At 40.8% G+C, this 24036-nt stretch overlaps 3 protein-coding genes and 1 long non-coding RNA gene across 4 annotated transcripts; 3 read left to right on the plus strand and 1 right to left on the minus strand.

The window, feature by feature from the left end:
• Window positions 1-1854: 1854 nt before the first annotated feature.
• On the plus strand, window positions 1855-4092 carry LOC149107456 (NFX1-type zinc finger-containing protein 1-like). Its single transcript, XM_089296686.1, has 2 exons — window positions 1855-2560; window positions 3198-4092. The coding sequence occupies exons 1-2, from the start codon at window positions 2166-2168 to the stop codon at window positions 3223-3225; spliced, it is 423 nt and encodes a 140-aa protein (XP_089152812.1). The 5' UTR covers window positions 1855-2165; the 3' UTR covers window positions 3226-4092.
• A 2095-nt stretch (window positions 4093-6187) lies between these two features.
• LOC149107457 (NFX1-type zinc finger-containing protein 1-like) lies at window positions 6188-22843 on the minus strand. The gene is made up of 6 exons (XM_089296684.1): window positions 22621-22843; window positions 13756-15601; window positions 10753-13360; window positions 9290-9762; window positions 8304-8577; window positions 6188-8198 (listed from the first exon to the last, which is right to left on the minus strand). Exons 2-6 carry the CDS (start codon window positions 15599-15601, stop codon window positions 7898-7900), a joined length of 5502 nt encoding a protein of 1833 aa, XP_089152810.1. The 5' UTR covers window positions 22621-22843; the 3' UTR covers window positions 6188-7897.
• On the plus strand, window positions 19686-22226 carry LOC149107458 (uncharacterized). Its single transcript, XM_089296685.1, has one exon. It carries the CDS (start codon window positions 20848-20850, stop codon window positions 22192-22194), a length of 1347 nt encoding a protein of 448 aa, XP_089152811.1. The 5' UTR covers window positions 19686-20847; the 3' UTR covers window positions 22195-22226.
• A 358-nt stretch (window positions 22844-23201) lies between the features above and the next one.
• On the plus strand, window positions 23202-23763 carry LOC149107459 (uncharacterized). The gene is made up of 2 exons (XR_016209468.1): window positions 23202-23436; window positions 23614-23763. It is a non-coding gene; the product is annotated as an uncharacterized LOC149107459 (long non-coding RNA).
• The last annotated feature ends 273 nt before the right edge of the window (window positions 23764-24036 follow it).

Raw genomic sequence — 24036 nt, forward strand, 5'->3', positions numbered from 1 at the left:
TCCCTCACTTCTGATTTTAAAGCCTACAAGTTAGACATCCTATGAATAGTCTCTCATTTTTTTCTCAGGGTTAGGTAGTGGGTGAGCATGTAAACATGTAACTCCTCCACAAGCTGGTTTTCATTCATGCTTGCATGCTCACCAACTTGAGTCGTTCTGAGAGAAAAATGAGGGATTTACAATATAATGCCCATGTACAAGTGCAGCAATTCACATTGAGCTCGCACAAAGCAGAAAATCTCTTTCACTCCTGGGTTTTGTGATACGTTTTTCGTTAAACCCAAGGGAAATATTGAATTATTTTTTGTATTGTTGTTTAATTTGGGAAGTATTCTCATTATTTGCTTACATACTTATTTCACAGGCAATCTAATTAATGGATTCAGCGATACAATGGCCTCTATAGAGTGTTTTCATGACAACATGACAGCCATTTTGGCATCTAAACACAATGAAACGGTGGTCATGTTGGTACCTCAAACCAATCCCATGGGAGTTGAATTATTTTCTTATAAAATGTTTTCTTTTGCTCTAGTGAATGCCCATGGCTGGTGGTCACGAGTGAAACTGCTCTATAGTACATGTAGAACTCTAATGTAATTGTAGGATGCTCATTTAGTTAAGTCTTTAGTTAAACAGGAATTACTAACTTATGGATCATAAGCAATGTTTTGTTTTCTAGCAGGTACACGTGGTGTCATAGGGTGCTCTCCATTCAACCAATAATTCCAAAAATTTCAAAATGGACAAATGGTGCAGAAATTGCCAGAAAATTTGAAATTGTTGAATTTCCAAAAAACCCAAAACATTCAACCGAAAACTATGGAAATGCCGGGAGGGAAACAGAAATTAGAAATTTCCAAAAATTTCTGTATACCTCGCAAGGTTGTCCTCTTTTCTGGAAATTTTGGAAAATCCTTTCCCATTTACCATTGGGAATTTCCAGAAATGCAAACCAGGATTTTTGATCAAATGGAAAGCACCTCTAAACAGGAGGTTTAACTGCAACATTCTCTCCTTTTATTATTATTGTTGACAATCAGTTTTCTCTCCTTTGAACAAAGTCAATGAAGCCTCTTATGAAAAATAATTTAATTGCGATGCAAAATTCAAAGGCAGGCATTTGGCATTACTGGTAGGTCTGTGTGGGTTTGTAAATTGGTAAATTCACAAAATTTTAGCCTAAGTGCAACAAGTAAAAATATACAGAAAGCCAACATATTAGTAATATTCACATTTGAAATACATACAGTATACATATATACCGGAACATAACGTCTTGCCAAATAACAAACATTCCACACAGGAAAATTTAAGGTGGCTCTGAAATATTTTCTAAAGCAAAACTTGATGACAACTGTTGTGACGATGACCAACAGCACACATTGCAACATTCAATTTATTTCTAAGAATAAAAATTCTAAACTTGGAATTAATTTGGTTACGGGCCACAATGTAAGTTGACATTTTGACTAATTTAACAAAGGCAACAAATAAGGCTTCAGTCAGAGCCACCTTAAATTGCGCTACATGTATAATTACGATATATGCAGCAGTTATTGCTCGGTGCATTAAGTTGATGTAAGGAAAAATTATTCAGAGTAACAGTAATTTTTTTGTCTTTTTTTAAGTCTTGTTTAATCCATACCACATTATACAGTAAATAAAAAAGCAATTGTATTATTAGTAACATTGGAAGTTTCTGATCCATTGCAAAAAACATTTGCTCTCCAGTTAGACCATTCCACTGGAAACTATTGCAGCATTTTGACAGTATGTACATTTCAATTAATTATTTCTGTCGCTTTCCTTTTCTTGTTGCTGATGTCCTTCTTGGGCGCTATTTTCCTGTTAAAAGCATAGAAATTAACATTAATTAACATACTTTTAATAGCTTACTTATAATAATGATTAGTTTCTGTACTGCATGTACATGTATTATAAGCCATTCATTTCAGGTTTCAGTTGATTGGAATAAAGGTTGGAATAAAGGTTGCAACTCAGTCCATGACAAACTATCTTTCATTTGAATTTCATGCACTGTAAATTAAAAACCAGACCTCACCCTTAATATGCACATCATCAGAGTAAATTTTCTACAGCTTGAATCTCATGATTTCTTATGATCTAATACTGGATAAAAGACATCCAGTCAAATCTTAAATATGGAATCAATCTTCCGGAATCTCTCACGCCTGGCCGTCACGCCCTGTCTGCTAAAAGATATGCTTATCACATGTTTGCAAAAGCAAACTACCTCAGTTGCAGATCTTTCAAGACACCTTGACATGACAATTATTCCTGTTTTTCTTTGCAGGCAAGCCTACCGCTTCCTCTCGCCAATAACGCCCGAAGAAAAGAAAGAGATCGTGTCTGCAATGAACCTGTCTCAAGGTCGTTGGTACAAATGCCCCCAGGGACATGTCTACACGATTGGCGGATGTGGACAAGCCATGCAGCGAAGCACGTGTCCTGAATGCAGGGTTGTGATTGGTGGAACAGAACACCGATTGACTGAAGGAAATATGCCGGCGTTTGAGATGAACAACACCAGAACGAGGTTTGGTCATGGCCAACAGAATTACGATAAACAGTGTTGGCGTTAATTGTAACAATTGATTAATTAAGGGAGCTATGCAGTGGCACGAAATTTTCAACCATTTTGTGATGTACAAAATTACTTTTAATAGAGAAAACCTATAACAGTCTAAGGTAAAAACAGTAATTAATCGAGAGAAAACAAGCAAATCAACACAGGTTAAAACCGACAAACTTGGAAAAGCCAGGTTTTTCAAGATATGCCGTCAGTGTGCCAGCAAGCGGACGGCATGTCCTTTTCCATTATGAAACACTCGCAGATTTATAGTGACGAATGGAACACCATTTCCCCCAATTTCTGGAAAAGAGAACAACCTCGGGAACTATACCCAATTTTTTTGGAAAATTCCGTCCCGGGAATTACTGTTCCATTTTATTGTCATCCTGGAATTTCCTGAATTTTCGGTTGAATGGTTCACATTTCAGAAATTTTAAAACAATTCTTGACAGGAACTTTACAAGGAAATTTCCGTACCATTTGCCCCCGTTTCAAAAGTTTTGGATTTTTTTGTTATGACGTGTCAAGTTTGAATGAGCCCAGGATTCTGAAGTCTTAAACTGCATCTTTAATGTAAGTTCGAATTGTCAATTTTTTTCAGCTGGTCAGGCAATGGAAACCTTGGATAAATACAGACAGTATTTGTATGTATAGAAATAGTAATAAATAACATCATCTATTCATCATATTAATATATTCAGATAAAGCGATAATGCGTTTATGTAAAGTAATATATATTCTAATACGGTAAGAATTTTTTTAGCAAGTAAACTGAGATTTAAAGAGTGGTTCGGTCCATAAAAAGCTGTGATTTAAATTATGGACTCTATACCAGTTGTGATCGATCCTAGAAAAACGAAAAGAGATTGTCCCAAGCATCTTAGATGTATGCAGTGTATTGAGTAGCATCTCCAGTTAATCGATAACTCAGTGAATGAAGTTAATTAGGGTAGCTGATTATTCCCTCTTACACTGCCATCATTTGTGTCCTAGCGTAAAATACTAGATTGTTTCCGGGATCACATTGTGAAACGAAACTCGTTGGTTGGGCTTTTAACTTTAGAGTTCGTACTGAATTTCTCTATTCTTGAGTTTTGTTACTGTAGGTTTTTTAATTGAGTGTCATAAAATCAAACCCCAGGGTAGGACGCAGACAATCCAATGAACCAAAGAAAACTCGAAGCAAATACATGTAGCTGACGAGAAGCGCGGGAAAACGTGTGTGAGAGAGTCAAGATTGGTTTTGGTTTTACTTCTGATTGGATGCAAAAGTGGCGTGAGTTTCTTCTGAGGCCATCGTCTAGCGTTACCAGTTACTTTTTTGAGTAAAAATTGCTTTAAACAGGACCGCATTAACGACTTCGTGTTGTGTATAATGTAGTACATTAATGAGTTACTAGGTCTCCACTTTGCTGCATTACCATTTCTAATAAATTGATTGGTGTAGGAGTAAGGAATTAAATTACGGGGTAAATAAACAAGTATTACCGTATAAACTACTGGGTTATGTTTTCTCTCTTAAATTTGATGATTTTCAGTGTGTGTTCTCGCTGGTTACCCTTTATTCTTTCCCACAGGGTATCCCCTATATTCCCCATTCTTCCATTGTGGGTTCCCACAGGGTACCTCCTATTTCCCCCGCGTGCTTCCGCTGTGGATTCCCACAGGTCCCTGTACTTCCACTATGGTTCCACAGCCGGGGTACCCTCTATTTTGCCCCTTCTTCCCCTGTGAGTTCCCGCAGGGTACTTCGTGTTTTCCCTGTATTTCCACTGTGGGTTTCCCATGCGTTTACGTGACCATTTCACCGCAGGTTCGTCCATCTAACATTTCAAGCATGATTTGCTCCCTTTCTCCCGTGCATCCTCAAATGCATTGTTGCCATAGTGTAAGCATTACGTGGCTGCCCCGTTCATATGCTGCGGGTGCACCCCGGCGATCACCGTGGGTTGCCTGTAATTTCCCTATTTGTGTTCCCTCTGAGCTCGCTGCGAGTTCCATGTGAATATCGTTTTAGCTCCTATGACCATTTAGTCTCACAGCTTATTTAGAGCAAAAGTGCACGGAAATCGAACAAAATCAAATTTTGGCAAGATTGGAGAACTCAACTTCGCTCGTGTTTTGCACATGAATGCAAACAGGTTGTAGTTTTTCCCTTGGAAGATTTTTGCCCTTCGCAGAAAAACGACACTTTCGATTCAGTAACCTTCAGACTCAGTTTAGCGACTGAAAATCGACCATTTTCATTCGATTCACATGTCGCAACTGTTGAGCGCAGAAAAGTTGTATTGCAGAACTGTTCCTTGTCCAACAAAGCACAATTTCAAGAATACTGGCCTAATTATTTGGCGGGTAAAGAGGTCGGTAAAGAAAACCAGAGCGTTCTCCAACGTTGAGTTAGTCGGTCGGTGAAAAGAATTGTCAAGGTCTTTTAAGTCATTTAAAATTTACTTTGGGCATATGATTTAGCATTCGTCAAAACATTATTCAAAATCGTCTACAAAAGACACAAAATCACGCCAGCAGTAAAGTGCGTGACCAAAATTATTGTCACTTTACATGTTTCGCCACTGTACATCCTAATATTACTTCAGTTCGAAACGTCAGCATTTCGAAGCATCAGCAGGGTATAAATAACATAAAAATGTTTACCTTCTTCGGTATGTAATATCCTGAATCTTGAAAACTGATTCTTTCCCTGCATATTTTCAGCGGCGTTCTCGACGGTGCTCAGATCCGAATTTGAAGACAAACGATAACTACCAAGTCCTTATCCATATATGCATCATTGTCTGTATCAGCAATCTGGCTATTGGCGTCGTTTGCTTCAGCCAGTAGTAACCGCTAAAGCGTTATTTAATATGCGACTTTCGGGTTTCCATTTTGAAGACACTTGAAAGTCCTCCATGTTGACTCGACACGTGTATCCGAGGCAAGCGCGTGTCAAAACATTTTGTACATGGGGGAGAGGGTCGGGATTTCAGCAAAGTACAGTGCGCGAGGGAAATCAAAAATTGACTAGCAAAGCTGCTCAAAAACCATACCCTTTGGGATCGCACATACTTATGTCCCCCACCACGGGGACAGCAGACAGAAACCCTGTCTACACCAGAATGCCAACATTAGAGCGAACGGCAAATCTACAGTTAAACCTGTATTAGCCGGACCTTGCTAGAGGGTGGTAAAGGGGGAGTATAGATCACGTTTCACGGAAAGTAAAGCAGCCCTTTCACAATTCACGAAAAATACAACATTGGCATTTCACGCTTCACGGAAAATACAAGAGAACGTTTTGGAAAATCACGGTTCACGGCGACTATGGAAATCACGATTCACGAGGGAAAAAAATGGCTATTTCACATTTCATAGGAAATAAAAAGGGCCGATCACGGGTCGCGAAAATACCCTTTACCACCCTCGTGCTAGTGTCCGCTTAACACGTTAAGGTGTCCGCTGTGTAAACAGGTTCCTTCTGCATTCGTCTTAAAAGGGTCGTATTAATATTCTTCAGTATTAAAAGACATTGAAATGCATTCTCCTGAATGGTGGATAACTCTGAAATACCGTATTTCCATAAGCAAATGACAAGTATTTCTGATCATAATTGCTTTATTAGATGATGTAAAGCGATTTGTATACGGTAATAGTATCTATATTGATCTAACTATGTGACACAATCAAACAGGATTCGGCAAAATTTAAGGACTATTAAAACGTGGACAAAAAACATAACACGATGAGAAGTCAAAGACTACTGTAAGGCTGATACAACGTAGTAACAACAGTGGAATCCCGTTAATCTGATCACCAACGGGTCACAAAAATTTGGTTGTATTAACGGGGTGGCCGTATTAAAGGGGTTGACTGACTGAGCTTTTGTTCGAACCAGAATAAAGTGGGCGTATTAATGAGGTGGCCGTAAGGCGGGGTTCCACTGTAATTAATAACACAGAAACTAGATAAAGAATCTCTTCAATTATACAAGTAAAATTTCCAGCTAGAAATTGAGTAAGGGACAGAAAGAGCCAAAAAGGCCAAAACGCCTAAAAGATTATAGGGGCGGATCCAGGAGTTTTCTTAGGAGGGGTGCACCACTAAGGAATGTCATAACTGACTGGTGAGGTAAACAAATTTTAAAAGTGAATACGAAGAAGAAGGCTTCCTCCCAGGGAGGGGCGCGTACCCCCTGCACCCTCCCCCTAGACCCGCCCCTGGATTAAGTAATGATGAGTAGTGACTTAGCGATCAACAGCCCACCGAGTGCATCATGCTTATACACCCTTCATTTCGTTGCCGTATTTCCTGTTGTGTTATGAATAACTTCTAGAGGTCTTTAAGCCTTAATTAAGCCTTGTTATCAGCATACAAATACTCCTTACCATGCAGTAACCATATAAGTTTCTTAAAACACTAATTGGATAAACTCGTTTTCAAAACTAGAAGGTGTCAATGGGGTTAAATGTCAACCGTCAAATGACCTAAAATTTAGCCGGCAACCGTCAAAACTGCCTATCTTTAACCGTCAACCGTCAAAGAGATCCGCCATTGACACCCTCATATAGAGCACATCAGTTCGCCTTTAATATCATGTCTAATTTCTTTATGATCGTCTTCTTTCTTTTTATTTTTTAATTATTACATATCTAAGAAAAAAAGTGCAATAATATCATTATTGGCCCCAAGGGTGATAAAATAAAAATACTCTTGATTATTAGTAAAATTCTACTAGTATACTAATGCGAATGCTGTAATCTGGTTGGCTGAACCATTGAACACTATCAGCCATTAGTGTACGGTGGCTGCAGGTCGTCTAGGAAATGGCGACGTTTTTTTCGTTTATCCAAAGTTTTAGAGGAACATTTTGATGCAAATGGATAATTAAATTCCTGAGAAGCCGAAATGAAGGACATTTTACGGTTTCTTGACGTAAAAAAGTTGAAATTATTGAACTAATGCGCGCGCGCACACAACTTCATTTTAAATGACAATTCAATCCGAGCGACCTCTTTCAGGCGCAAAGTTTAATAATATGTCAAGAAATAATTAGAAACCGTTATTTACAGCAAATTTTAGTAAGAATTCTACTAAAACAATTAGATTATTCGCTCTCGATTTCTATGAGGTGATAGTTGATGACGCCGAAGGCCGATTCAACTATCACCTCATAGAAATCTCGAGCTCATAATCTAATTGTTATTATGTTGAACTAGTTCTAGGCAATATCATTAAGAATTGTATTAAAATGCAAAAAAGACTCATGAAGGGAGAATATTTAAATTTGTTCCTCCAATCGAGAGCAACTTAAACGATTTCGTGTAAATTTTCATAATTTTGTAAGTTTGCCTGTTCAGACCAAGCTGCATGGTTTGCACCGTCCATCTCAGGAGCCAGCTCATTTCCTTCTTCCAGCCCATGATTTGCTCCACCAATCACAGCTCCGCATTCTGGACACGTGCTTCTTTCCATGGCACCGCCGCATTCACCTATGCAATAGATATGTCCCTTGGGACACTTGAACCAGTGACCTTTGGATAGACCAATCGCTGATACGATCTTCTTCTTTTCTTCTGGCGTCAACGGATTAAGGCTGGGGTAAGCTTTCCTGGATTTCAGAGAAAAATACGTTATTAATTTATTGCCATAAAATATACGGCCTCGCCAAACTGAAAAGCGTTAGGAGCATTTCTACCCAACTGTTAAAACGCACCTAATTGTTGCTATATTGTTCATCAGCTTCTCCAGTTCCTCGTCTACTATGCGCTTGCCGCTGAACAGGCCCTCCTGTACTGCAGTCATCACCTTGGAGGAAGGTTCGTCTACCTCTAGTGCCAAGCTCTTGATGTCGTGATTCAGCAAACAAATCTCGAGTTGGAGATTGAGTCTGGTGAATTCTGTGTTGATGTCTTGTAACTCTCTTTGTGTCACACTGCTAGATATGAAACGCCTTTCAAGGAAGTACAGTTCAATTTCAACTTGATGACCTGTTCAATTAAGATAAGTTTATCTATCAGTCTTGAAGTGTTCTAGTCCTTCCTATCATGCCAACAGTCGATAATTAATTAGAAGAACAGAGCCTCATTAACAAGAACTATTCATCTTGTATTGTGATGGGACCTGTTGGATTCGTGAATAAGGTATTTGTAATCATGAAAATGAAAGACTAAGAGATCACAATTAAGTATGTTTTGAGGCGCGTAATTAAAACAAAATGGTAATTTGTAAACGCTTTGTATTCTCTCAATGGAGCCCTTTAAAAAAGCTCAGATATGAATAGCACATCTTAAAAGATAAGCTAATAATTTCCAAGTTTGTTTTTCCAAATCCGTCCCATCTTTCTCAATCTTAAGTGGATACACGTCGCAATTTTGTTGCACGCTGAACGTTGCATGCACGTGTGTAGCATTGCGCAGAAAGAACGCTTGGGATATTTATCGTTGTGATTCACTGCGCTAGCTCTTTAGTTTAGTTTATTCCGATAATATTTCTCCGTGACTTTCAAGCACGGCTGACAGGTATAAACACGCTTGTAGAGCCACTGATGGTTAATTCAAGCAAACTGGTGTAAAGTTCATCAAACTATATTTTGACGATGATCTCTTCGCTGTTATCGTACCGTCTTCAGTGGTTAGGCAGCTTAAAGACCTTTAAACGTTTATTTATAGTGTCTTTACATGAATTAAAATGTAGACTTACTTTCCAAGTGAAACTCTTTGCAGATTTCCATTGGCAGTTTTCTCAAATTTACCCTCATTTTCTCGCTTATGAAGCAGAAACGCTCCATCAGCATTACTTTGTTCTCAATCAGAGCAACGTTAAGGTTGTTGGCAGTAAGGGACACCATTAGCTCATTCTTGGCATCCACGAGCTTATCAACGGCGCGTTTCAGCGAATCCCTTGAACGTTTCTGGCGTTCTTCTCCGCTAAATTTTCTTTCCAGATTGGCTAGGCGTTTTGCTAAATCGTGCCTCTTCTTCTGCAATTCCCGATCTCCCCCGTTACGTATCTTTCTCCACATTTTCCGTTTCACTTTCTCTATGTCTTGTAGCTGCTGGTTAATAACGCTGCTGTATCGCAGACACGTGCGGATTGGAGTGGAACAAAGAGGACACACTTTCACTTGAATCGCCTGACTCTCAGACGTGTCGTCTTGTGACATATCCATATATCTGAAAAACAAAAAGCAGTTCCTGTTTCAAACACACCGAAATGAATAAAGTTGATTGTTGTGTAAAACTTGAATGCATCATTATCGGTTACCTTTCCATCGGTAGTTTTGAAAAGTTACCAGAAATTATATTGAGAATTTCAGAAGAATTTTAGAACTCGAGATTCATTGAAAAAGTCTGTGCCATTTATACCTAATAGTACCTTTTTGGTACGCTAGCTTCGGCGGCATATCAGGTGAGTTTTTTGACGCAGTCGAGCCAAAATACCCATGAAACAAAATTACGATTAAGTATTTACAGTACCCAAGTTTGGCCGTAAATCTGACGATATCAGGTCTGAGTAGTGACTTGACATTGCAAGGTATAGGGGAGGCATACAAGGCCTCTGACTGGCTGGTATGATCCTAGACACAAAATATCTGTTTCTAGGAACATCCACAGATAAGCTCATCCGTCTTCAACCGCCGGTGATTTTGTCTTGTTTACATTTGGGACTGTTCTGGGAATGATGGAGTATTATACCCGCAAGGAAACTGAGGGTAATTAGTTTGTCGTACTAGCTCTTTTCACATTTACATCACCAAGACTGACCAAGCTGCGAAAAAGGCTTGGAAATTGTAAACGAACACAGGCGACAATGTTAGCATATGTTTAGTAAAACGAAGTTAACGAAATTGGACGAAGTGGAACTAAGGTTAAAGTTTTGAAGAATGGTTCTATATTACTAAATTTTGGTTTGCAGCTGTCCAAAGAGTTTTCTTCAGAACCCTGCTATCATAATGCCGGACTCGAGAGAGCAGCGGAAATCAAGCCAAGTCAAAAAAGCTGAGAAACGTTACAAACGTTACTTAACGAAATGACTTCGTATTGAGGGAACCTGCTCAAAACCCTATGGCAATCCTCACGTTTCGTAAGCGTAAGTGTTTGAAACTCCGTCAACTCTTGCTGTTTTGTTTGGTATCATTTTAAAAAAAATGAGGTCACAAGTACCTGTCAAGATCAGACACAGCGAAGATATGCTTGCAGTCTGGCAGCCAGATGAAGCGGGCGTCTTCGTCTTCCTCTCCACCAAGGAAGATCTCGGTAATAGGATCACCATTGTATTGTTTTGTGCAGATAGCACAAATGCACTTCGCTTCGCACATCAACCCACGGCAAACGTGATAGCAGTCCATGATTTTGACGCAGGGCTCGTCACATCTGGGCCTGTCACAAATCTCGTGGCACTGCTTGTAGCACTTGTGATGCACACATTCCCACGGACATGGATAACGACAAGGAGTGCATGGCTCTCCACAAGTTTGATCACACTTGCTGTGGGTGCAACGATTTTCACACGCCTCGGAACATGGCGGGCATGGCATGCTGCACCGTTCTCTACAGCCATGAGAACAAAACAGCACACGTTTACATTTCTCTGTGCAGCCCTTGTGAATTCGACCCATTCGACACTCACCACAATGCCCAGAGCACTGGTGACCGCAATCTAAAGTGCCATCGCAAGGAACTGGACAATCTTTTGAAGTGGCCGCGCAAGCAATGGTGACTTCATGTCCACACGGCCAATCCGTTTTCTTTACGAGCTCCTTGCATTCAGTCGCGCACGGTTTTGTACAGTACTTTTGGCAGCGATGGCCACAGGACAGGATTTTATCGCACCTTTCTTTGCACTCAGCATCCTTAAGGTCAGCGCTGCACTTCATCTTTAAAATGTGACCACACCCTGGCAAAACCTTATCGACCATTTCCAAGCATCGAGTTATACAAGGCTCGCTACAAGGGTTCGAACACAAATGATCACAGCCTTTAATGGTTCTTCCGCAAGGCTCTCCACACGGGTAGTTCTTGTGCTTGGTGTCACGTGGATGACATAACTGTCTGCACGCATGGCCGCATTTCAGACGCACACCACATGGCTGCTGGCATCCCCCATCAGGAGCTTTTTCTCTGAAATCTTCTGCTGTTTCCGCAGTCATTTCGTCTTGGTGGATTTGACAGGAAAAGGGCAAGGCGTTTCCGATGTTACCACTTGCTTTCAAATCGGCTACAATCTTACTCCAGATGTCGCTGTGCTCTGAGAGAAGATCAAAGTTTCCAATGCAGTAGAAGCCTTTCTTGGCACGCGAAAGCGCCACACATGCGCGGTTTTCAACCTTGATGAAGCCCACTTTTTCGTCTTTGTTGCTGCGCACGAGTGAAAGAAGAATGATGTCACTTTCTTCGCCTTGAAAGTTGTCCACGGTCGTAAGGCGTACGTGTTCCAGTTCTTCACTTTTAGTCGCTTGGAGACAGTTTCTAATGGCAAACATCTGTCCAGTGTAGGTCGTCAGGAGAGTGATTTGATTGGACGAGTATCCTTGTTGTAGTAAGTAGCGACACAGCGCAACTAGAAACTGAGCCTCGTGCTCGTTTACATGGCTGTGCGTCTCATCACAGGATTCTTCCAAATGGCTGTGGCTGATGAAGAACATGTTCTTCTTCATTCCTTTGATGTCTTCGTATTTCTCCACTGACTCATGATTTTCCAGATCGTCGTAGATGTGCTTCATCAAGGCAGCAATCTCAGGCCTCATGCGATGTTGAACGGATAGCCTCTCACACTGAATTCCAACATTCACCATTCTCTCGAACAGCGACACATCCAGTTTGTACTTCGTAGCTAATTCATAGACAGCAGGAGTAGGCCTTAGTTGCAGGTGATCACCAATCAATATTAAGTGCTGACAGCCTTTCGTCAATGACGTAATAATGTGAGCCTCCAGTACCTCAGCAGCCTCTTCAACTAGAATGATTTTGGGGCAAATCTTTTGGAGAATTGTGCGGTATCTGCCGGCGCACGTGGTTGTCATGCCAATGACACGTGCTTTTTGAAGAACCCTGTACTCTTCCATCGTGGTTACTTCCTTATCACGGGCTAAAGCCTCTTCAAACTCCACCTGGCAAATTTGCAACTGCTGCCTTTGGTCGTTGACCAATCTCTGCCGCCATAATCTGTATAACCTCCAACGGTCCTCACTCGGCAAACGGTAGATATCACGAACTCCTCTTTCTTCGTTATCAGACATCGCTTGTTCGCTAATCAAATTTTGTCTCACCTTTCCGGAGTTCGTAGCATCTTTCCACGAGAGCACAGCTAGTCCCATACGCACGGCGTTGTCATCTTTGTCCAAAACCCCTCTGTTGTCAAAACTGAATCCTCGCGCCTCAAACTCCATTTGGAAGTCATCTCTTTCATGATGCTTTTTCACATCTTTCGAGTGGGAACTTTGCGAGCTTTCCTTCTTTTGTACGTAGAGCCACTTTAGAAGCTCTTCATCAACCGATCCATTCCAAGGGTTTCTTGTAAATTGAGCATAATGCCGGCGTCGAATATACCTGTGTTGGGAAAAGACATCCATCGACAAAATGCTTGATCTTGAGGCTTCTAACAAGAGTGAAGAACGCCGATATGATTCTTTCTCATAACGAATATCTCTCTTAGCTGCGTTTCTTGCCTTGCGGATCGTCATATCAGGCTGGCATGGTTGGCGACGAATTGACACCAGAGAATGGCTCTTCAATTTTTCACTTTTGCTGCGGCCGCCAACGCGAACTATACCTGTCAATTAATAAACGACCGTCAAGTTATTATTTCCTTACTTTATGCTTCCAATCCCCAGCTTATGCTCACATATCACTTTTTTGGTCAAAACCGAGCCACCAAAATCATTAGTTTTGTTTGTTTCCTCTCTTTCCATATTTCCCGTTGTTTATTTGCATGTAGCCTGCTGCTCAATGCGCATCTTTTTGAGGTTTAACGACAAAGTCAGAACCTCTAGAAATACTTAGAAATAGTTTCGTTCGCGGTACACCGAATATCTTGTACAGTTATCTGAACAGTGATGAGTCACCTTTATTTATCTATCTGTCAATCTATGCATGTGTGTCTTTCTAGATCACCTGTAATCTCTTACGTGAAAAATATAACATATATAAAGCGCTGAGTAAACTCACCGTGCATTGGAAGAAGACCTTCCAGGAACTGATCCAAAGCGTGATTCGTGTAAGACACCATCAAGATTGGAGATCTTTCACCGCGGTTTTGCCAAAAAGAGGTGTTCTGCAAGAGAGCTTGAGCTATCTTCAAACCAACGTACGTTTTCCCTGTTCCCGGCGGTCCTTGGATCACAGCGAACTCTTTGGTCAGCGCCAGTTTAAACGCGCGCATCTGAGACTCATTGAAACCGAGGCTTTTTCTGTCTGGCCAATTAAAGATCTCTTGAGGCACTTCGACGTCCATAGCAACATCCAGGCTGTTCGACGATTCGTTAACGGCTGACAGCTGTTCTTGCTGTGAGCTGGACGTTGGGCTCATCTTCATGGACTTCTTCGAATTCACGGTATCGGAATGACGTCTTTGAGAAGACATTGAAGGCTCTTTCTTTGTAAGAACGCCAGTGAAATTAAACAGAACTTCTTTGTCTTCTCTTTGTCTTTGTACTTGATACGCTGGAGGTCCAACTTCCCGACAGCATTCCACAATATGCTTCTGGAAAGGGAATTCTTCAGGTTTTATTTCCTTCAACGCCTCCAACACGTGTCTGTACGCTTCAAAATAAGCAGGCGACTCTATCATGACAAACCTTTCTTTCCCTGTGACAAGAACATTTATTTCCTCTTTCGTGACGTTTTCAAAACGCACATCCAATTCACCAACACTTAGCCCCTCGGCACGTCGATTTTCCACCGTTGCGAAGACAAGTAGTGTGTTGAAGTCATCTGAAGAAAGGCAAACCAACGAACCGAACTTGAGTCGTTTGGACCTTTCCCAGTTTACTCGTTTTACCCTTGGATGAGACGGGTTGAACCTGATTCTGTAAACCTGGCCTTTCCTGTTGCATACGGGATGCAGGACTGTGACGTCACTGTACACAGAGACATCATCCGCGCGTTTAACTTTCTTGGTAGGACTCGTTTCCAAGGAGTTGTTTTCTCTTGTTAGCTGTTTGATGCCATCGCGTAGGTGCATTACGAAGTCTTCTTTTAGAAGGCGAAACTGCACGTCAAGATAATGATCCAGGTCCTTAAACTTTCTGTCTACGATGTTTTCGCGCAGAAAAGGCTTGAAACAAAGGTCTGCTGCTTGCGGAATGACGCTGAGCTCTCTGAAGTTCTGCGGAGGCTCCGCCCCTGATTGTTGATCATACGCAGACTTTGCCCGCCGAATCACTTCATGTTTCAACTCCTTGACTTGCTGAAGCTTCTTCTCAAGTTCGCAGGCGTCCTTGATGAGATTCTCCTCTTTTAGCTCATCCAACGAGTTACTTAGTTCGGGAAGCGGCAGCCCGTACAATATTTTCTCACCGAGCCGTTGAATCAACGCAAGAGAAATTTCAGCCAGATCGTTTAGCACAGTGACACGATCGCTTTCGTCTTTCCAGTATTCTGAAAAAGGCATCTTTTTGACAAACGTGGAAAGAACGGGCCCTGTTATGAAATTCTCCGCTGCCGGAGAGCGTAGTAACTTCTCCGCGTTTCCGGTCGTTAAGCTGTTCGCCGAGCACAAAAGACGAAAAGCAGAAATTACCAACTTCAACAAATCTGGTCTGATTTCTTCTGAAGTTAAGAGGGCTTCAAATCTTTCGGCTTTCTGAACCAGTCCTAGAATTCCCGTCTCTGGAACAGCTTCTCTACAGATGTTTTCCAGTTCTTTAAACCCAATGGGCCGAGTCGTTTTGTCTGTTCCTTCTCCATTTCCCGTTCTTCTCCGTTTTACGTCATCGAACCTAGGCACATCCTCGGACTTGCGTTTCCGACCCCAAGCTGAGTCCTTCCTTAACTTTCGGGAGTCACGTGACATCTGTGAAAAATATCAAAAACATTAGGGTGACATGGTTGTGTAGCCATTCAGAATAACTGAGCAAAAGTGGGGTGTGGTGGGACAGGTTGCTAACCTGTAAAGAAGGACCACAAAATAAGTTTGATGGTATAAAATACCTTATTTATGTATGTAAAAGAAATGTATACGTAATTGGCCACTCCCCATTGGGGCTTTTCAGGACCAATGTAAATGAACAATTTATCGTACACATCTGTGCTAATTGGGATATTCAAATGACGGAACTAAAGCATTGAGACAAAATTCAACACAGTTTTGTCATTTTGAAGGGAAGTTTTCTGCTAAAAAGAACAAAATTTAAGATAGAAAAGAGAAGAACTTAGGATTAATTTTATGAAAATTTGATCATATTAAATCATAAACATCTCATTTTGTGAGCGCCGTTTGTTTATGTTAATCCAAAACGCTAATTCTGCCAAACTTATGTTTCCATTTTCCGCAATTTCCTAATATATATGGGTTATTGACCAAGTGTGAGGTCAAGATGGCTGGATACTGGCCAAGCTCTTTTTTTGCGAGTTTATGGACCTCGACTCCGTCTCGGTCCATAAACTCGCAATAAAAAGAAGGAGGCCAATATCCAGCCATCTTGACCGAACAAGCTTGGTCAATAAAGGATTTATTATATGGCTTTCGGGGAAATATTTCTTGCGGGACACGGCAGGTAGTCCCGAGCGGGCAAGATAGCTCCATCTTGCCCGCTCGGGTAGCCAATCACAGCGCAGGATTTGATTCATCTTGCCCGCTCGCGGAGCTAGCCATACAATAAATTCAGGTAAAGGAACTGAAAAAGCAAGCAATGGACGAAATGTTTGACAAGCTCAAAAGTCCAGTGATTTGCCAAGACCTATATTTGCCCCCTCACTTCGTTTGAAACCTATTTCAAAAAAAAAAAAAAGCTGAAAACTCGGCGAACGAAATTTGGTCATATTCAGACGAAATTTTTACTTTCAGTAGTCATGTGTATGATTATTAAAACCTGGAAAAATCCATATTAAGTAACTGTTATGTCTCTTACAACTGGGTCAAAGGCTGATGGTTTAGGAGGGAACTGAAGTCCTTCAGGTTTCGCCTTATGTTTAGTTTACTGACTGTGGTTAACTGAACATGTGAATGCAGATTTTCGTGCTTTAAAATGATTACCAGCCGCTGTTCAGGAAAGGAGCCCGCGCTAGTACACCGGACTCGAGAGACCAGCGAAAATCGAGCCTAACGATGGGAACAGGGAGTTTTTCATTATTACGGTGGAACCCCGCCTTACGACCACCCCGTTAATACGACCACCTCGTTATTACGGCCACTTTATTCTGACCCCCAAAAAGCTCAGTCACTCATTTCTTATTTAAAGAACCCCTTTAACACGACAACCCCATTAATGCGACCAATTTTCCATGGCCCGAAGGTGGTCGTATTAACGAGGTTCCACTGTATTTCTTCGGGTAGTGCACACTAAAAGATACTTTGACAGCTGAAAAGGGGCGTTTCTTCATGAACACCCTTAGGGCCTGATTACATGGCGAATTTCAGCCGGCTTCTGAAACAAATTCTCATGAAATCAAATTGGCGATTACATGAAGAGGGATTCAGCCCGGGCCGCAATCCAGCCCGGGCAAACAGACTGAAAAGTCTGAAAAAATCCCATGTAATCGAAACGGAATTTCAGCCCGGGCTGAAAAGCAGGAAATAAGATGGCTGCCGCTAAGAAGTAGAAGCGATCTCAATGGAATAAGGGCGATAAAATAGAGAATCTCTCTAATTTCAAAGCTTAGATGGAATATAAGAACATCGAGACAAGGTTAAACAGCACGTGACTGTCAGGGAAGGTATGAACTCGGCAAGCTTGAGGACATATTTTCTTTCTATAAAAGTACGTCTTTCTGGCTGAGAGACAGGTTTCGTTTCAGTTCCATCATCATTGCAGGGTGTTACTATCCCAAAAAGTTAAAAATTGAGCGCCAATAAAAGATCAAACCACGAGAGAAGTAATGCGCCTATTTTCACGATTCATGTTCTCGGCGCCATTTTGATTCTCTGGAGACTTTTCGCACACAATTTCATATTTGGCGCGGAGGCTAATATTTCAGCCCGGGCTGAAATTCGTTATGTAATCGCAACATAATTTCAGCCCCCCTAGCCGGGCTGAAATTTCAGCCCGGGCAGAAATTCGCCATGTAATCAGGCTCTTAGTGAGACCAGAATCCTTGATTTATACCTCTGAGCGAGATGACGAGCGTCCCTGTCCTTTTCATAGTATAGGAGTCCTCCCAGGGTAATTATCAACAAGCATAAATTACACATGAAATCTTTCGCTATATTTCCTAAATACCAAAATCGTCGATTCATTGTAAGATTTCTTCTTGTACTTGCAATGACTTAACAGTGTAAAACATTCAGCTACATTCACAGCCAGAGCAGCCCACAACACTGGATTAAACGCAGAATGCTAAATCTTGTTTTGTCTGCCAAATATAATATAGCTTAGCCGTGAAAACAGTTCTTTTTAGAAGGAGGCATGACACACTGAGCTCTACAGGTCACTAGATATTCAGTGAAGTGAGGCTAACTTGACGGGTTCTTCAAAAACAAGACGAGCGACCGAAACACAAGGCTAGAAAGTGTGGCAAAATTTGCTTAAATTGGTAGACAAAGAATACAGGTACGGTCTGGGTTGCTTTTCGGCTTTACCCAGTCTTGGGTTCACAAGGGAAAAACATAGCCTAAATTCATAGATAAAAGATAGTTTACAGGAAGAAGTTACTCTTTTTACCAGTTGCACAGTAACATACCAAAAGCCTTTATGTAAAGATCATATCATGTTAAATTTCAAAATAAGCTCATTTCTATAACCTAGAAGTGAATGTAAATGATCGCGCCGGCGAGCGTTCTCGATGATATAACATCCAACCGTTCAATATCCAAAACGAAATACCACAGGCAAAGTTCCTCAAGTGTACAAGTGATTACTATAATCTCACTGGTAAAATCCATGTAAGGCCCAGTTCAGACGCCGAACTTTTCATGAGCCGAACTTAATTTGAATTTGGACCGACCCAAATTATCAAAAGTACACCTGTTGATTCAGACGTCGAACTTAATTCGCCGAACTTTATTTAGTTTAAACCAAAACACATCGAAATGTCAGCGATTTTCAGGCAAAGTAAAAACTGCTTGTAAAATACGTTATAATAATTTATACATTAGGTTCGGCTCATGAAAAGTTCGACGTCTGAATCAAAGCCATTCCAAAGTCGAAATTCCCGGCTGAGCTAGGCGGGAAGAACGGCTGGGCCGTTCCAAATTCAAATAGCCGTTCTTAAATGATTCAGACGCCGAACTTTTCATGTACTTAATTCAATGTATTTAGTTCGGCTCATGAAAAGTTCGGCGTCTGAACTGGGCCTAAGAAAATAGCCCCCGTTGCCCTCTCAGCTGGAAAAAAGGCTTGAAAAATTAAAATTACCCTGTTGGCGGAAGAGAGCATGAAAGATCATGAAAGGCCGTGTTTCATCAGTTTGATTTGGGAAGAACATATATAGTCGGCATTAAATTTGTGATGCCCTTCTCTAACTGTTGTTTGAGAGTGGCGGTAGATTTTTAATCATTGCGATATTTTTAGACAGTGCTCCGTCCTGCTACGTGATAGAGCACCATTCAACAGTCTGCAATAGTTTTAAGAGGGAAATAACAAAGAAATGGACTAGCAAGTCATTTAGACTGACGACTATACTATCCCTCAACATTTTCTCAGCTTGAGAAAAAAGTTTTTTACGCCTTTAAAGCAGAAAAATGACCTTAACAAGAAACACAACTTCATTCGGATCGAAATCCAAGGCCCTGCATTGGCTAATCCATACAACCAATGGTGAACCTTTATTTTCGATCCTAACAACAGATATAAAAGCAGTAGAAGCGTGCATCTGCCACGGAATGTTATCAGTTATCACTGCCATTCCTAAGACACTTAACATAGAAACAACTGAAGAGTTCCGCTAAAGGAACGAAACTGCAGTTTTGTTTGAGATAGAACATGAACCAAACACTAAATGAAGACGGCTTCTTTGTCAAGCCCATCTACATCAGACCAAAACGGACAAGAACCGTCCGAGGAATTGCTGTTAGCATCAGATGGCGAATTTAAAAGTGGCCAACGGTCGCCTCTCCGAAAGCGCCGCCACACAGAAGGTAGGAAGGAAAACATCCCTCAGAAAAGATTTCGCCTGAACAATCGCTACAGCGCCCCATCTCTGGAGAGGAAAGTTGAAAAATCCAAAGCGTCCATAGAGAAACTGGAAGCACACAGAACAAAGAAAACGTGCCCAAAAGATCTGCGCTACAACGTAAGAGTGAACATAGTGCCGGATGATGACTTCAAAAGTGACATCAAGCATATCCGGAGAGAAGCAGAACAAAAACTTATCGGAGCGCTCACACGTTACCACTACAGACGCGTGGAAAGCAACAAGATCAAGCTCAGTAAAGTTGAGCATAGACCGAACACTACCAGAGAGAAGAAAACGAACAATCCTGATCTAGTTAAGAACAGGCCACGTCCAGAAAGGCCAACTCGCACTGAGAATGTAATAGCTTTAGCCACCGAACTGACAGACAAAATCAAGAAAGTGGAAGAAATGATGAAAGCTTTAGACAATAAAAAGAGTGAATCTTATCCCTGTGTATTTTCTGACTGTTCAGGAAAAGGGAGGGAGAAAGAAAAGCGCAAAATCGTAAACAATAAACACCGAGAACGTAAAAGCAACAAGAGATTAAACATTAGAAGAAAAAACACTGAGTTGAACCAGAGGTACATAAAAAACCTCTCAAATTGCAAAATTTCAACTCACGAGACAAATTTACTATCAAGGGGTCTGAAATTTATCCAAACACCGATTCCAGATAAGAATCGCGTCAGGCAACAACTGCTTCTAGACTTCAAACATTTCGCGAGACGAATGCGTCTCCGATACATTTTTAACAACAAAGATAGTGAACAGCACCCCTTCCACGTTAAATCGAACTGGGAACCTCCAGTTCAACCATCAGTTGCACTTGAAACATATTTAGAAGAAATTAAAGTACAACTCGCTGAGATCGAGATTACTAAGCCACGAAATAACCTGCCTTACCAAGAATGAATAGCACTGAAAGATTTGAAATCTAACACAGAAATAGTTATCAAAAAGGCAGACAAAGGATCCACAACGGTCATTATGAACAAACAAGATAAGATAACAGAGGGCCAAACTCAACTTGATGATAGAAAGAACTACATGCCCCTAGAAACACCAATGGTGAAGGAGACCTCACAAAAGGTCAAAGATTTAATTAATGAACTCCATTTAGGAAGTCACATAGACGCAAAGACCAAAGAATGGCTTTCTCAAACACCTAACCCACCGCGCATACCAGTGTTTTACATACTAACAAAGATTCACAAACCGACTCTTACTGGAAGACCAATAATTTCGGGCTGTGAAGGTCCGACAGAACGTATATCATCATTTATAGACCACATCCTCCAGCCTATTGCCAAAGCGCAAAAATCGTACCTCAAAGATACCACAGATTTCATTAACTTTATAGAAAGGACAAAAGTCCAACAAAATACGATTCTAGTTTCAATGGATGTTACCAGCCTGTACACCAATATCCCCCAAGAGGAAGGGATAAACACTGTATGCATAGCATACGAAGACTTCTATAAGAACAACACTCCCATTCCTACAAATTCACTCCACAACATGCTTAGACTTATACCTCAGGAGAACTCCTTCCATTTCAACGGAAGGAACTATCTCCAAACCCATGGTACCGCAATGGGGACAAAAATGGCAGTTGCTTTCGCGAACATTTTTATGTCCGCAGTAGAATCTAAAATTATCGGTAAAAGCAAGATAAAACCCATTGAGTGGAAGAGATACATAGATGACGTGTTTTCGTTGTGGAACACAAACAGAGAGGAAATAGATCAGTTTATTTCAGAAGCAAACAGGCACCATCCTACCATTAAATTCACGGCTGAAATATCAGAGAAGGAAATAAATTTCCTAGACACTACTGTCTTCAAAGGCGAGAGATTTAACAAAGATTCAATCTTTGATATCTGCACACACTTCAAGCCGACTGAGAAATTTCAATACACGCATTTCTCTTCCTGTCACGCTCCAGGTGTGAAAAAAGGTTTTATAAAAGGTGAAGCACTTAGGCTTCTGAGAACAAACTCTTCAAAAACAAGTTTTGAAGAAAAGATCAAAAATTTCAGATCAAATTTGCGTGTTCGAGGCTATCCAGAGAAACTGGTCAACAAAGTCCTCGCAGAAATCGAATTTAAAAACAGGAAGTCGGCACTACAACAGAAACCAAAATTGCAAAAGAGATTATTGCCTTTTGTCACACAATATAATCCATCAGTGCCCAATCTTAAAAGCATTTTAATGAGCAAATGGCATTTAATCCAAGATCAACCTCTGCTTAGAGAAATATACAGAGACCCTCCTTTCATCTCCTACAGGAGAGGAAAATCTCTGAAAGACATACTTGTTAGAGCTAAACTCTAAAGGTCAAAGACCGTTTATCACGAAACAGTGGGAGTCGTACTAGGCCCGTCTATCATTTTTTAAATCATTGCGCTACTAAATCTTCTCAGTGGTTTCTTTTATAATAGATAGTCTAACACAGTAAGTTTCGCGTCGTAACTCAGTCGACTGGCAAGACTAGCGAGTCTAATCATTAGTGGCGAGTTAATACACAACGCTCAAAATTCAGTCAACATTTTTTTCTCGTTGTTCCAATCGTTACGTCTGTAACACTGCGAAACGGTAGCTGTATAGAATCAAGGCAGTATAGAATCATGTGGTATGTCACTAGGCAGTGTTTCGACTTCATGCACCTTGCAGTTGTCTCGCAATAATCGAATAATCCTATCTTTGTAATGCAAGTACTTAGTAGGAGATCCTAAAGAGAAAAGTATTTGAGCAACTTACCTTTAAACCCCTCTAGGCGATTTGTCGACACATTTCTCGGTAATTATCAGAGCAGCAATTATACATGAAATACGTGTTTCTGTGTAAAAAATTATTGCATTTAAAAGGGCATTCGCAATTCCAGGAAAGTGTGTTTTCCTTTCTCAGTTCTCAGAAACCTCCCCGTTTTTATGCCATCTAATCAATCACCCATGCATGCGTCGTTGTCATTGGTCCGTTATATTTAGCCGTCAGTTCTCAGAAACACAGTCAAAAACCCTCTTCTTCCGGTTAAGTGCAGCTGACATCTTTCCGAGTAAACGGAACCGATGAATCTGTCCCTTAAATTTGGTTTACATGCTTACATTTCGAGTTCTCCCAAACTTTCACGAGCGTCTCTATAACTCGATTGAAACACGGAGAATATGTTTTCTATTTCTCCTAGAAAATACCGCGAAGAAAAAAAGAAAAACAACTTGTTCACTTCGATCATCAAAATGGAAATTCTTTAATTGCTCGCGCCATCATTACGTCAGACTTGTGTTTCTGTCCAGTTCTAGAAACAAGATTTTTAACCAATCGGCGGGCGTATTTTCTTTGGGCTATTTTCTAAAACGAAGTACGTCAATGCTCCTTCCGGTCAGAATTTGACTTCTCATATAAATCCCCGTTGTTAATATTAGGCACCTTAAGATACCAGCACGGGACGAGCTAGGACGGCTACCGGAAGTAAATTGACTCAACCGGGCATGCGCACGAGAACTCTCGGCTAACCTCTCTACCGTCCTCATCTCGTCGAGGACGCCATTTCGCCCGACTAGCCGTTGTATCGAAGACGTGAGTATTTAGCACTTGTTTTGCCCCGATAACTGTTCCAATCGCCTTTATTTTCAGTTATATTGATAGATATGTTTATAGCGTTCACAGTTTTCGTGATTGTAGCGTAGAATACTACGCTGAGATACGAAAATGTGAGTAAAAATATTCCTCGTCTGTTCGTTTGTGTTTCTGCAGCCACTGTGCAGACGCTATCACGAGTGTGCAAGCTCAATAGAAACTCTATGCATTGAGAATACAACAGTGTAAGTACAGTTGATAAATTGTTGTAAGAATGAATGCCATGGAGCATCTATCAAGCAAATAAAATACACATTTTCAAACTGATGTTTAGTTGTTGTTTTTATACTACCCAGAATTTTTTGCTACGTTTGTTTGATTTTTATAATGCTTGTTACAATTACAGATGGAAATTGAAACGTTCAACAAAAGTCAGGATTCTTCGGCGACAGAATTCCCAAACGCTTTAGTGGTAAAAAGCCATCTGAAGCAGGTCGATCAGATTGTTCGTTTAATTTTTTCATACGGAAATTATGGTTTCTCTATTAAAATATTGACAGATGTTTGCTTCGCTTATAAAGAAAAAGAAATTCAGCATCG

This window comes from Orbicella faveolata, unplaced genomic scaffold (assembly GCF_042242905.1).
Source record: "Orbicella faveolata isolate gen_17 unplaced genomic scaffold, um_ofav_v1 contig_27, whole genome shotgun sequence".
Classification (NCBI taxonomy): domain Eukaryota; kingdom Metazoa; phylum Cnidaria; class Anthozoa; order Scleractinia; family Merulinidae; genus Orbicella; species Orbicella faveolata.

Bases quoted from the DNA above. Each gene is read 5' to 3' on its own strand.
- LOC149107456 (XM_089296686.1), top strand. From the start codon at position 2,166: ATGGAATCAATCTTCCGGAATCTCTCACGCCTGGCCGTCACGCCCTGT. The intron at 2,561-3,197 runs GTTTGGTCATGG...AATTTTTTTCAG, and splicing joins ATGAACAACACCAGAACGAG to CTGGTCAGGCAATGGAAACC.
- LOC149107457 (XM_089296684.1), bottom strand. From the start codon at position 15,601: ATGTCACGTGACTCCCGAAAGTTAAGGAAGGACTCAGCTTGGGGTCGG. The intron at 8,578-9,289 runs GTAAGTCTACAT...TTAATTGAACAG, and splicing joins CAAAGAGTTTCACTTGGAAA to GTCATCAAGTTGAAATTGAA. The intron at 8,199-8,303 runs GTGCGTTTTAAC...TCTGAAATCCAG, and splicing joins AACAATATAGCAACAATTAG to GAAAGCTTACCCCAGCCTTA.
- LOC149107458 (XM_089296685.1), top strand. From the start codon at position 20,848: ATGAACAAACAAGATAAGATAACAGAGGGCCAAACTCAACTTGATGAT.